Source organism: Silene latifolia, chromosome 6, assembly GCF_048544455.1.
Source record: "Silene latifolia isolate original U9 population chromosome 6, ASM4854445v1, whole genome shotgun sequence".
NCBI classification, from domain to species: domain Eukaryota; kingdom Viridiplantae; phylum Streptophyta; class Magnoliopsida; order Caryophyllales; family Caryophyllaceae; genus Silene; species Silene latifolia.
This window is the reverse complement of record NC_133531.1, coordinates 80,947,436-80,962,391: the sequence shown is the minus strand read 5'-3', so window position 1 is coordinate 80,962,391 and position 14,956 is coordinate 80,947,436. Positions and strand designations below refer to the sequence as shown.

At 37.4% G+C, this 14,956-nt stretch overlaps 2 protein-coding genes across 2 annotated transcripts; one reads left to right on the top strand and one right to left on the bottom strand.

Moving 5' to 3' along the window:
- Positions 1 to 645: 645 nt before the first annotated feature.
- LOC141586930 (abscisic stress-ripening protein 3-like) lies at positions 646 to 1,865 on the top strand. Its single transcript, XM_074408340.1, has 2 exons — positions 646 to 903; positions 1,440 to 1,865. The coding sequence occupies exons 1-2, from the start codon at positions 733 to 735 to the stop codon at positions 1,623 to 1,625; spliced, it is 357 nt and encodes a 118-aa protein (XP_074264441.1). The 5' UTR covers positions 646 to 732; the 3' UTR covers positions 1,626 to 1,865.
- A 5,784-nt stretch (positions 1,866 to 7,649) lies between these two features.
- LOC141588274 (uncharacterized) lies at positions 7,650 to 9,959 on the bottom strand. Its single transcript, XM_074409723.1, has 3 exons — positions 9,545 to 9,959; positions 8,694 to 9,454; positions 7,650 to 8,552 (listed from the first exon to the last, which is right to left on the bottom strand). The coding sequence occupies exons 1-3, from the start codon at positions 9,957 to 9,959 to the stop codon at positions 7,650 to 7,652; spliced, it is 2,079 nt and encodes a 692-aa protein (XP_074265824.1).
- Positions 9,960 to 14,956: the final 4,997 nt, after the last annotated feature.

Here is a 14,956-nt window from a genome sequence, read left to right as displayed (position 1 = left end):
AAGGTGGGGTTTTATGGTGGGTTAGTGTGGGGTTTGGGTGGCATTTTTTGTAAATAAAGATTTTCAATAAGGATAGAATTGTCATTTTTTTAGCCAAATAAGGAAACCTGTAAAGTGGAGTTGAATGGATGAAATGGAATACAATACATAAAGTGGAGTTGAATGGAGGGAGTACCAAATAACTTGTTGAAATTTAAATTATTTTTGAAAAAAAAATCAAAAGACAAGACATTATTTATTAGAGAAAAAATCAACCTAACCAATTATTTTTTTTTTTTACTTTATACAACATTAGCTTAGGAAAAAAAATCAAAAATATATTTTTTTCAAAATGAAAAAATGTATTAAAATTATTTTGGGTATCCTATATGAAATTCTCGCGTCTTTGAAGATAAAGTGAAGCCGATTGAGAAAACAAAACAGGTCCAAAATAAGAAGTTAAAAAAAAAGTAGACATCATTTTACTCTCTTTAATTTATTCTTCATCTCTTTTTTAATATCTTAATGAACGATTAAAAGGTAAATAATGGAAGGAGTAATATTATTAGAGAATGTACGTACGTATATTACTATATTGGATTGGATTGGATTGGATTAGGTGCGGACGTATGTAAATGCCGTGTCCCTATCTATCCAAAGCAAGATATCTTGTTATATAAGTAGGATGTTAGAAGCCAACTAAACTCACAAATCTCATACATAACCACAACAATATCTACAGTAATATTAAGCATGTCAGGAGAAGAAGAGAAGCACCACCACGGCCTCTTTCACCACCACAAGGATCAAGATATTCCCGATGAGTTGAAGACTGCTGAAGACTTCCGAAAGGAAGAGAAGGAGCGTAAGCATAAGGAGCACTTGGGTGAGCTTGGTACGGTCGCTGCTGGCGCCTTTGCTCTTGTAAGTCATTACTCATTTATATATCACTTCAGTTTCTCCGTCTCTGTTATTTATTTACCTTTTTATATTAATTAATTAACTCATACTTAGCAATTTTGGTTTAATTTGATGAGATTAGAGTTTATTGTATGATGATGACTACGTAGGATCATGGATAGGTAGGGTAGTACTAGTACGTAACAATCTTCATGGATTGTAGTTTAGGTACACTACTAGATGTATGTACCAAATTATTTATGGAATTGATCGATTTAGATCTAGTGGATCGAACTATGTTTACCCTATATATAGATCTACATAATTTGAATTTGAATTTGCTGGATTCGGACAATCTAAAATTAATTTTGGATCGATGAGATTGAGATCTTGATGCGAGCGAGCGAGCTATTATCATAACCATAATTTTAGTGGAGTATGAAACATCAAGATCCATGTAGATGGCATATTTTGTTTTGCATTTTTTTATAATGAAAAATGGAAAATATTTGGGAAAAAGTAAGCTAATTGTTAGTTGTTTATGGTGAATATGATGATAGCATGAGAAACATAAGGCAAAGAAGGACCCAGAGCATGCACACAAGCACAAACTGGAGGAAGAGATAGCGGCAGCCGCGGCAGTAGGAGCAGGTGGGTATGCCTTCCATGAGCACCATGGCAAGAAGGAGGCTAAGGAGGAATTGAAAGAGGCTGAAGGAGGAAAAAAGCACCACCATCTCTTCTAAGCCCTACCATATATATATATACATATATTCATCTCTTTCTCCCATTTTCTAGTATTTACTATGTATTTTAAGTATTTACTACTGCATAATAAGAGAAAGAAATGGGCATGTATTATTTATTTTCAATTGGTACTTTATTATGTGTTGTGTATGGTTGGAGCTTCATTAGTTCAAGCTTCTCTACTGTGTCTGTGTGTGAGACGACTTTGATTTACTGAAAAATCAGCTTTAATTTTCTTATGGTTGATCATTGCCAAACCGTTTTTTATGTTATGGCCTAAAAGATTCACCAATTGGTCTCCCTTGTGACGGGTTACCATTTGTGGCGGATATTTTGTGAGTAAAAATGGTAACAAAATGGGTTAGTGGAGAAAGGGGACCACATGAATAGTGTTGCAGAGAGAGAAAAAGTGGGTACTTTGTGAGGTAAAATGGTATCCGTCACTCAAGAGTGACGGATATGTGCCGTCACAAACAAGAATTTGTGAAGATTCACAAATAAGACTATACATTCAGATCTATATAAGCATGGTACATCTAATATAATTCTAATTGAGCTTATATGATGCAATCTTTTCGAGCTTTTAAAAATTTTGACTTGCATTTTAATTTTCTTATGATTAGTTTTTTTTTTTTTTAAATGAGCATACTATGTAGCGGGTAATAATTCAGCCTTCAACTTAATAATTAAAATAAGAGAACTCTCAACCTTTGAGCTTATTCTTAATTTTGAAGGGATTAGTCAAGTGTGTTTATTATAATGCTGCTACGTTGCTACTAGTCAATGTGTTAGCTTAGCCGAATTAACAAAGTAGATAGATATATTTTGTTCAACCACTTTTTATTGTTCAACTCCTTCCTGATTGTGCATTTGAGCTTTTTGTCGTAGGTATACTTGACGTGATATTAAGTATACTCCCTCCGTACCAATCCAAAGGTAACATGGTAAAAATTGGGGAAATCAAGAAAAGAGGGTAATAGTGGGGGCAAAAGAGGAAAGCAAGCTTGTATTATTGGGTTGGTGTGTGAACCACAAGTTGGTATTTATGTAAATATATGGAGGAAATAAGGGTATTATTGTCAATTTACAGTCCATTTATAGTATGTTACCTTTGGATTGGTACGGACACTTTAGGTAAGTGTTACCTTTGGATTGGTACGGAGGGAGTATTAAGTAGATAGATATCTTAATCAAAAGTTTAAGTGTGTGTTTGGCCTAGTTTGTAAAAGTGTTTTTGGACTCAAAAACACTTTTTGGCCAAACACATAGTTTTCTAAAAGTTAAACAAAATTTCTCAAAAACTAAAAATCCATATTTTTGCTTACAAAATAAACAACTATTTGTTGTTTCTGCTTTTGAAAAACACTTTTAAAAAATTAAACTTGAAAAACAAAAACTCATTTTTTAGAATCGAGGCCAAACATGCTCTAAATTAATAGTTGAAGTTTGAAGATCAGTTTTATACTCAAACGAAGTATAGTATAATTCAATTATTATGGAAATTAAAATTAATTACTCCATATAAAGTGGAATCAAGAGTTCAATATGTAAATGAACTGCTTTTTTAGTGGCTATAGAGTACAATCATATATCTGTTGCAATCACTTATATATCTATTTTTTCAGTTTCTCGAACATTATTTGTTTATTCTATATTTAAAATAGTATTAGTATATCGACTCATAAACTTACTACAAGTATTTTACTGGTATTTGGTTATCTTGTCACCTAGTATTAATGATTAGGAATTCTGGTTTTTAATCTTTGTGACAAAAGTGAGAAAATCCAAATCATTAAAATAAAAGGAGAATATTTTCATTTCTTCTTTGGTAGTCTTTTTCCATTGTTGTGCATTAAACATTCTCTAATAATTAATCTATACATACTACAATTATATTTAAGTCCAAATATAACCATGAGTTAAAATATCAGTTTTGAAGAACGAGGCAATTCGATGACTTAAAGGGATTAAAATCTGGTTTACGGAATGGTTAAACTAATACTCCGTATGTGATAATGTTTACCTTAAGGTAATCCATTACCTTGACAGTTAGCATCACGAATAATTTTTTTCAAAGTGGTAGTTCAATTATTTCTTTTGCCCTAGTTATTTATTTACCTATTTTATTTTGGGTGTCACAGTTAATTATTTACTTTTCTATTTTTGGAATGCTTTTGAGTCTTGATGAACAATTTGATCTGCACACTTAATTTGATCTACTTATCATCAAGTAATTGGTCATGTTTTTTTTTCTTAATTTTTTATTAAAATCAAAGTAAAGCAAATAAATGATCGAGACAGGGCAGTATCAATTTTCAAACTTTAGTCTTGCTGTCGTGTTTTCTTCTTAAATGGCTAGTGTCAAGATTTTCCATGAGAGTTACTTATGGATATGGTGAAATAAAATGAGAGGAAAATATGGACATCCATGTTATTAAAGCAATTGGTAGAGATGTAACCACGTACAAATAATGAAAGTAAATCAAAAGATATAATGTGGGACAACATTTATCTAATTCCCACTATCTAAGGGACCATTCATCAACTGAAATAATAGTCTTTTGCCGACAATTAAATATGCTTACTCCACATCAAATACTAGTTGCTTTCAATTCAACCCTACCGTGCCAATACCGCCCACTTGACTACAACTTTTCTACTAATTTTATAGACGTCCAAAAAATGTAGGATCATAATAACAAGCGCTGTATACATGAACATATAATTAAACATGATTAAATGTTCAATATTGTGATTATATAAATAGTCCATATTTAGAGATTTGAATATTTAATAAATATTATATTTGAATATTAGATAATATACAATCGTATTTTATTAGAATTATATTAAAGGTATTTGACATGTTAGACCCGTTGGATGTATGTAAATTGTGACATTTTAACTTATGTTTTAACATAATTATTTAAAATAGAAATAAAAGATAGGAATAGGAATTGTGTTGAGGAGAGAGGGTAATTAAATAGAATAAGAAAATACGGGGAAACTCACTTGTAAAAACTCAACTGTCAATCAGAAGCCAAGAAAAAACTTAACTTTTATACTATGTAGATTACGGAGTATTTGTGTTACTTTACTATTCAAGTATAAGACCAACTACGTACTTCTTTCGTCCCATTTTTATTGTCCCTTTGCTCAAAAATTTATCCTATTTTGTTGTCTCCTTACTTAATTTAGTATGATAAATTAGTAACCTGTCATTAATATCCCTAAGTTTTTAAACTACCATTCACCCTATCTAAATTATAATATCACTCTTGTTCTTAATTAAAAGGGTTAATTAGTAATTTTATTTCATTTGTTAAATCATTATCAATAGGACAACAAAAATGGAATAGAGAGAGTATTAGAGTTTATTAATTTTAAGGTCTCAAATTCAAATGATTGGAACTTTCAAATCTTATAGGTAGAACTTTAACACATATACACGGAATAGAAAGGTTTGTGCGATATCCATTTTTCATGCATAATAATGATTCCTGATTGAAGTGAAGGAGTGCATTAAGGTATAACTAGGTTAAAACCCGTGAAATTCACGGGTCTGTTTTTTGAGGTAGCATGACAATGGTTAATAGTAGCAAAAATATATAGTTTAAAGATGTTACGTAGTTATTATTTTCGAATAATTGTTCATCTTTGAGATATGTCGTGTTCAGTACTATGATCAAAACTTACAATACAATTAGTACACATCTAATTATCTATTGCACAAAATTTTAAAATATATAAAAATTTAATTATCTATTGCACAAACTTTAAAAATATATAAAAATAGTCTTACATTAAAATTTGTGTATTACCGATTGTTAGAAAACTCGATTAATAAAAATATCATCAAAAAATTGTGTTAAATAATTAAACATTACTCGACACAAACTCGATTAATAAAAATATCATCAAACTCTTATAAAGTTAAACATTTCAATTTTCATTAATAGAATATAAATATCAAATATTGTATTAAAATTCACAGGTAAGAAACCGAGTCCATTTACAACATGCTAATAAAATTAATGTCCGTATTACTCATTTACATTACTCGACACAAACCGCTAAAACAAAAATAAACCGTTTAAACATCTTCACCTAACCCACTCTCTCACACACCAACTCTCTCTTACATCTAGAAAAGTCCGTCCTACCTCCTCACCTAGCTCCGTCCAACTCTCTCTTACATCTAGAAAAGTCCGTCCTACCTCCTCACCTAACTCCGTCCAACTCTCTCTTACATCTAGAAAACTCCGTCCTTCGTCCAACAACTGAACTCCGTCTGATTTCATCATCTCCTCAATCGTCACACCCCACCATCTTCTACCTCAATCATCATCATCATCTCTCAGGCAAAGGATCTACCACTAAAACCAAACTAAAATGATCTATTCATGTACGATTGCAATTGGATGGTGTATCGAGTACTCCTAATCTGAGTATTAATTGTCTTTCTTTTGAGTCTGCCCTTGCGCTCCTGCTTCTTCGTCCTGCTCTAGATGGAATGCATGCTTCCTCGTCACTAATCAGCCACCCATCCCGGGATTCCTCGCTTTGCGCTACCGGCATTAAGGGGACAATCGTCTCTCGCGTTGAACGAAGTTCCTCTAAATTTGAGGTCTATTGTTGTATTATTGAAGATGGTATTGCTGTATTATTCCCAGTTTTTGATCTGGGAATAATTAATGGCCGATTGACCTCAAATTCAATCATCTCTCGCGTTGACAATCAATGCATGGTTCCGATCCCGCTTCCTTGATCTATAGGCCGCTGAACGAACTGTTAAGGTAAATCCGTCATCATATTTAATTAATGGCCGCCGTTAAATCTTTACCAGGAGGTCCGGGGACAATCGTCTCTCGCTTCTTTTTTAATCTGAGTATTGATCGTCTTTCTTAATTATGTCACAGATCATCTCGCATCAGCGGATGTCGTCCTCGGTGAGTAATTATTACCTTTGTATCAGATATTTTGATTATATAATGCTAACGATTGTTGTGCTGGTAATTTTATTTGATGTTACTTGTGATTTTTTATGTTGTCAAGGAAGCAGATCTGTATTTAGAGGGAAAAGAATCACAGCTGGGAATCGTATTTTATCAGTCGTGATGATCATGTCAAGGGCGGAGTGATAACTCGGATCACGCTGATTATTTGATGTTCGATTGTTCAAGGTGAGTTTTCGTACCATGATTGTTATATTCGTAATTAATTTGATGCATACTTGTGATTGCATATGAGTTTTCTGAAGCAATGTAAATTTGACATTAGGGAAAATATATTTAACATTAGTCGTTTTATTGTTCACCGTAATTTTAACAACAGTAACCACACTAAAAAAATTCAGTTATTTTAGGGATATTTATATTGGAGAAGATAATTTTTTAAGAGAAGATAAGTTGATAAGATATGGGGGTGTTTGACCTTGTTTATATATGATGTGTTGTTCCTTTTTAAAAGGTTTTTTGTATAAACTATTTCTTAGAAAATTTATAAGTTTTTGTCGGAATTAAAAATTATTTTTCATTGTTTCATATGTTTCAGCAAGTGAGTAATTTTTTGTTTCTTATTTTAAAAATATCACATGTATACCTAATATTATAATTTGAATGATATTTATACTTGATTTAATTTGCAAATATTTTCGTATACGCTCAAATATTATTTTTTGCATATCATAAAATCTTATGAATACAAACAAAAAATAAAAGTAGGAGTAGATTTCACGTGAATTTGCTACTCATACCTCTGTTCTCATACTGGGCAGTCTCTGTCTTTTTCCAAGTCTATTTTACACCATTTCAAAAATACTTTTTGATCTAACTTCTGCTTTTTTCATTTACAAAAAAAAATCCTTAAACATAAAAAAGGCTTGCAAGAGGGAAAAAAACATCTGTATGATTCGAAACATAAATCTTTTGCTCTAATGTATTGAAATTAAAGAGTAAAAAGAGTCGCTAATTTATTGAGCTAAGTTCAAATAGTAGGCAATAATGTACGCTGACAACATGTCGTTACAAATTATCAAATATTTCCTTGTAGACGACATTTGTCGTCACATTAGATGTGACCCCTTCTTGGTCACAAATAAGCACTTTCAATCCCTTTTTACTTGTTACCCTTGAGATTGCAACGTATAATTGTCCATGACTAAACACCGGCCTAGGGAGGTAAAGCCCAACATGGGAGAGAGATTGTCCCTGGCTCTTATTAATAGTCATAGCAAAACATACGGTCACTGGAAATTGTCTTCTTACGAACTTAACGGGGAACTTAGTCTCATCTGAAGGAGACAAAGATAATCTAGGTATATATACTTTGTCCCCCACCTTGCTACCGGTTATGATAGTGGCACCAATAACGCGTTCCCCTAGGTTAGTAACCACCAGCCTTGTGTCGTTGCATAAACCACGGGTTTGATCAATATTTCGAAGGAGCATTACCATAGCACCGACTTTCAACTCTAGGTTATGATTGGGGATACCAGAGCACTTTATAGTGTTGAGAAACTCGGTAGAGTACAAATCTTGCATGTATATATTGCTCTCCTCTTTACTTATTTCATCTGAGCTTAAGTATTCTTTTTCAATCTCGGGAATCTTCGACAATATATAATCATTGACTGTCTCAACGATTTCATGCGTGGGAGCAAGAACCGCCCGTTCTTGCAAGTACTCGTGGTTCCCTAAATTATCTTCCAGTGATGGATAAGTGCTATTGACAATCGCTGCAATAGGGTCACTTGTTTGGGGTATGAGAATGTCCTCTAGCATCTCAATATCAACCTCCCCATCATTAGGGCCGCCGAGTAACCCATCTCCCACCTTCAATATCCATTCTGAGAACTGCCTGATCTCATCTACATTGGAATTAGAACCTCCAGCTTGGAGACGCATGTTTCTTGTAAGCTTTAACACCTTTATATTAAAAAAATAGCTTATCAGATATGGAGTATAAAACCATATATATATATATATATATATATATATATATATATATATATATATATATATATGTTAGCAGGTAATAGTAAATTCGTATAAAGTATAGTTTTTTACCTTGCATTCAGACCATAAGTATGAAGAACTGATCGAAGCGCCCACGATATCTTGCCTACTCCCTTTCGGCACCACCGGTAGAATTTGACGAAAGTCGCCGCCAAAGACGACAACTTTACCACCAAAGGGCTTATTCGGGTCACCACCAGCCGAGAACCTCATAACATCCTTCAAACTCTTATCAAGAGCCTCGAAACAATTTTTATTGACCATGGGTGCTTCATCCCAGATAATAAGCTTAGTCCTTATCAATAATTTCGTTAAGTTAGTACCCGGTTTTATGCGCGGACACGTGGAGTGCTCGGACGCATTGATTGGTATACCAAATCTTGAATGAGCTGTCGATCCATTTGGAAGTAGGATTGCTGCAATCCCACTTGAAGCGACAGCAAGTACAATCTCTCCTTCGCTTCTTATGGCGGCGCATAACGTCTTCCATATGAAAGTTTTCCCCGTACCGCCGTATCCATAGACAAAGAAGACCCCTCCTCGTTGAGCCTTGACTGCATCCATTATTTCATCATACACAGCTCTTTGCTCATTTGTCATAGATGTGATAAGTTTAACATGCTCCTCCTTTAGTGCATCTTTGTCATAAGACAACTCACCTAATATCAATTGGTTTATGTCTCCTGATGTGAATGAATCATCAAGGGATGGCATATTTTCAAACCTACGAAGGGTGCTACCATTGCTTTTGAGCAATGCTTCAATTTCTGCCAAAGCATACTGTTGCAGCTCTCTCTCGCTAAGTTGTAGATCTGCACAGTTGTACACGAACCCTTAAAAATGTAATCAAACTATTTCATAAAGCTTACATTATATAAAATTTGAGTATGGTTTTAAAATACCTTCATTCCGTAGTGTTAAACGTCTTCTATAGAGAATATCATCGGTCAAATGACGCCAGGTCTTCTCCCATACTAACTCAGGCTTAGCTAAGTTGCCAGCCATTAATAAGGTGGCAAAGAGGTGTCTTAGGTATACACCTGATCCCCAATCACTCGCTTCTATGATAGCATCAATATATTCTTTGTCATCACCAAGCAAGCCTCGAGCGTAGCACGCTTCTTTAAACGTTGGAAAAACTTCCTTATTAAACGTCCGTATGTCCTCGTATGATGTAGGACCCTTGACAAAATTCAATAGTGTTCTCATATAATACAGTTCACCACCACCAGGGGACATATGGTGCATCCTTCCAAGGGAGAATCCCCGTTCTCTTTCGGACCATCTCTTTTCATCCCTTTTCCACACATACTTCATCGAAAACTCAGCATATGTCAATTCTCTTGCTTCAGGATGGTGTTTGTTATATTCCATTCACTTTAAGAACATTGTCTTATTAATATTGTCTCTTTCAAGGACCGTGTTGATGTGGTCTTCATCATTAAAAATAACCCTCTGCTCATTTGGTAGGTGAAAATCTAGCCTCTCAACGGGTGGTGTCCTATAATGAATGTCGAACGAAAAAATTCTCCAAACAGCTTCGCACGGTGAAATATATCTGCAATCATAATACCTCTGGATCTCGTCTATCTGATCTGGATTCTGATTATTACGACTTCCGTGAGTTGACTGAACTGTGACTCGATCATAGCCCTTATTAATATACTTGAATAAGTATTTGATAGACCTCGCCTGATTGCACCACTCCACATTAATGTGTGCGCGATATTTAAGCAACAATGTGGTATTGTATGGGACTACAAAGCTATTGTCAAGAAGTTTGCCACCCTTTTCAACTTCTCGTCCATTCTTCCTCCTCTTATACCGAGGGTATCCTTCAGAGTCGACAATTGTTCGGTCGTTAAATTTTTTTGGAAAATGTCTAGAGCAATTGGAATCAACCATACACGGAGATTATGGATAACCATCCCCACACGGACCGTGTATCATGTATTCCTTAACTGCCTCATACAGAACAGGATCTATAGTCGGATCTGGTATCTCTGCGCATATCAATTTATCCACATCAGCAACTTCGGGGAACTTATCATCTCGGTGCAAGAAGAGCAATATATGAGCATGAGGTAGGCCACGTTTCTGGAATTCAATTGTGTATACCACTGTGAAAATAGAAATATATAAAATCGTGGATTAGTTCAGTTGTTGGTGTTAAATTCGTTTGATTATAAAAGCCTAATTACATTACAAAGTTATAAAGGTAAAGAAATAACCTCCTCTTGTGCGCCCAAAAATATGACGTTCTTTTAAGTCTTTCATGAGCTCTTGTAGCTTTATCTTGAAAACTCGATCGAGTATATCAGGTCTGTCCTCAGACCTTGGTCCCTTCTTTTTAAGGAACCTGGTTATTTCTGGCCACTTTGGATTACACGTGAATGTGATGAACAGATCGGGATAACCACACCATTTGCAAATAACCATGGTATGCTGATAGTTTGCTTTCAAGTAACTGCGACCTCCTAAAAATGATGGTGGTACAATGATACGGCTCCCAGATGAAGATGGTTCTGTAACACCCCCATATCCAGAGGAGCCTTAACTAGGCCTTCCTTAACATATAAGGGCGCTACCATCTCGGTTACCCGAGGAAAGTAGTCATCAAACGTCAATAAAAGAACTATTAAGCTTTATTACAAGTGCTTCAAACCAAAATACAATACAAGGTACAACTCAAAGACTACTCGCTATGACCATCATATCACGTGAGGACTCATCCCTGCCCGGACTCCAGCTATCCACAACATCAACACCTGCTAAGACCGACTGCTCACCATAAGGGATCACGGCAGACACATAACAAACAAACAACCAAACAAGGTCAGTACTGAGATAAGACAAGACAATGGCAACTACAATCAACAATACGAACAATGACAACAAACAACCAACCATAATCACAATAATCCAACCAAACTGTCATCGATCGTCCACCGGACCACCCCAAAACTGGGGGACCGCAGCCGTTCCCACCTAAGCCCCGCTCATCATACGAGCGATAACCCTGTCCCATTAATGTGCACATCCCCTTCCGTGGCGGGTTCCACGAAGGGCGAAACTAGGGCGTGAAGTCACTCCCGCAAGTGACCCCACTCAGCCGAGAACGCATCTCGAGAACATCAACAACAACCACAACCATCACGATACAACAATTATAGCATAAACCAAACACAACACAGCCACAATATTCGACACACTAGACCATCTACGTAAACCGAGTAGGCGAACCTACCTTTACGCATCCGCAACCAATCCATGCCGACAAACAAAGTATCCAGCGCACAAGCAAAGCCTATTACCATCATGCAAATATCTATTACTACAAGCAAAACCCTAACTATAGAAACAAAGGCACGGATGATGAATATGACATACCTATTAGGGGGAAACTCAGCCAAAAGACCGCTACCCGACTCAAGAGACGCTCTCCTAAGGCTCAAGAATCTTCAAAAGGCATCCATGGAGGTTTTGAGATGAAGGGAAGGAAAGGGGCGATCAAGGATAGGAGGAAAGTGGCGGAAGTGATTTGCGGATTTAACAAAACGCGATATAAAACCCTCGTTGAAAACCCGGTACTCGATCGAGTACCCAACCTACTCGATCGAGTGGCCCCTACTCGATCGAGTACCCTAGCTACTCGATCGAGTAGCCTCTACTCTATCGAGTACCACTCTCAACACGCAGCCCAAACAAGTTTTGGCACACTTTCCTAAGACTACTTCCACTCCCAAGGTCGGTCAACGACGGTCAAAGGGTCCCTAAAAGGGTGGGTATTACAGTCTTCCCCCCTTAAAAAGAACTTCGTCCCCGAAGTTCACCTCACCCAACTCCCGCTTGAGACACGAGAACAACACCTCACTCATCCTCCCGCTCAACCCACTACTCCCTGGAAACACCATCCCCCCTCCATGTCATCATCATCACCGTCTATACTTATCTCTAAAGACTTTTACTACTATCATGCAAGCACTATTACCGTTAACCGTTACTCTATATACCTATGAAACATCAAGCTCGTCATGCGAATCACCATCTACGATCACCCGACATACGGTACCGATATACAGTATCGACTATCAAACTATCGATCAGGACATGTCTCACATTAATTATCATATGGTACAACCAACGCCACCATGTTACTTGGCAACGTGATTCGAGCACGATTTATCACACTATAACTATTTTTTTCATGACCGTCTCTTGAAACATACAACCCCTTCACTTTAAATAACTAAAGTAATTCGTTATATCTCAGAAATTTTGTAACTAAAGCAAAACATAATACCAACAACATTGTAAACAGGCAAAGCATTATTCAAAAACAGCCTTCTTATTTCGCGACATTACTCTTCCCCTCTAAAAAGGAACTTCGTCCCCGAAGTTCACCACCCAAATATCAACGCGTATTACCTATTATTTGTATCTTAACATTAAAGGAAACCCTATTATTTGTTGTGGACATTACTCGCTAACTACATACTCGTTAATTTAGAAATCATACGCAAGTCACCGGAATAACTAGTTACCGTTGACAACACACGTTAAAATGATATGCACAAATATAGGCGGAGTTACAACTCCGATAAGTAGATCGTAATGAGGCGTATGCAATATTAAAGTGACAAGAAAATGATTACCGCTTCACTAATCGTGACAACTATGCTCATAAAAGTTCAACCACAACTTGCAACATATGAATCAACGGTTTAAAGGTGTTACTACGCACTCACAACTACTTTAAACATTAAACTCGCAATTATAAAACAATTGAAATATTTTTTTTTTTTTTTTTTTTTTTTTTTTTTTTTTCCAAAAACCCCAGAATAAGTGCTACTCGATCGAGTAGCTAGCGGTACTCGATCGAGTGCCATGCTACTCGATCGAGTGTCTTGGCTACTCGATCGAGTAGCCCGAGATCGAATGTCTCCTTTCTTCCTTTCCCGCAGCTACTGATAGAGTGTGGGGTACTCTGTCGAGTACCGCAGTCAAGTACTTTTCATAACCCGTCGTAAACCAACATATAACACATGACCGTCACATAAATTGAGTCGGGATGATGCCCCGACTCTCAATAATCCTGCAAAAGGTTAGAGTAGCAATTCCGGCCTTATGGCCAATCATACAAATCCGACTAAGTCTCAATAATAAAAGGAAGTAACTACCAAAGTCTAACAACAATATCACCATCTAACATCAACTACTATCAACAAAGATAAGGACGAGGAGTATCACTCCTCCTCCCACTCTTCTTCTTTGCTCGAACATCACCTCATCATCACCACCACCACCTCCGGCCATGCCCGCACTGATGAACCCACTCCCGCATCACCTCCTGCTCCCGGGCCCACGTACCATGGGGTCAAGCCACCGTAAGGGAAGGACTGAGGTGCCCCCCATGTCGACTGATCCACCCCGTAGGAGTGGAAAACCCCCGTGTAGTCCCCGACTCCGCTCCACCACACCGGATGCGGTCCCTCGGTCCCTATCCCCTGAGCGTAGGCCATCTCGTGCATGTTCCGGAGTGTCAAGGTAGATGACACTCTCTCCGCCAGGTAACTGGATCGCGTCTCCGGGGTGTCGAGGTAGGGGTAGCATGGAAAGGGCTGCTGCTGTTGCGGTGCTACTGGCTGTGGCCTAGTCTCCGAGGCCCTCTCTCTCACTCGACGGGGTCCCTTCACCACTCTAGGCCTCTCCGCCGCCTGAACTCCCGCGTTCTCGCCCTTCGTCGGCTCCGGCATCTCCGTGAGAATGGCGCCGTCGATGAGATAGGTCTCGTAGTCGCGGGTCCGTCCTCATCCTCCTCCTCCTCATCATCGGAGTCCACCGTCACTACTGTCGGCTCCAAGGGCTCCGTGGGTGGGAGGTGCTCAGGAGCTGGAATTTTCATCCAACTCATCCCATGCACCCTCCATGCTAGGCTGCCGTCAGCCAAGGTCCTCAACCACTTCAGGTCGAGATAATAATCACGATCCATGGTAGGCACTGGGGTAGCTAGAGGCACGTACGCCGAAGAAGCCTCAAAGGAGGTTAGCTTTTCAAACTAACCGAGTGGCAATGGCACCACAACTCGTGCACGGGAAGAGGAAGAAGCCATCAAGGCAAGGGCAAAGACAAACTATAGAAGGAGCATTAAAGACCACTTTCCTGGCCCGCTCCGGGTTGAGGTACGACATCAAAAGTAAGACCTCATGATTGTTCAATTTATCGATATCCTTTCGGTCATAGAGGAGGTTCGAGAGAGAACGGAGAAAGACCCTCAAAGTAATGTCTTGAACATCATTAATCGACATCTTTGC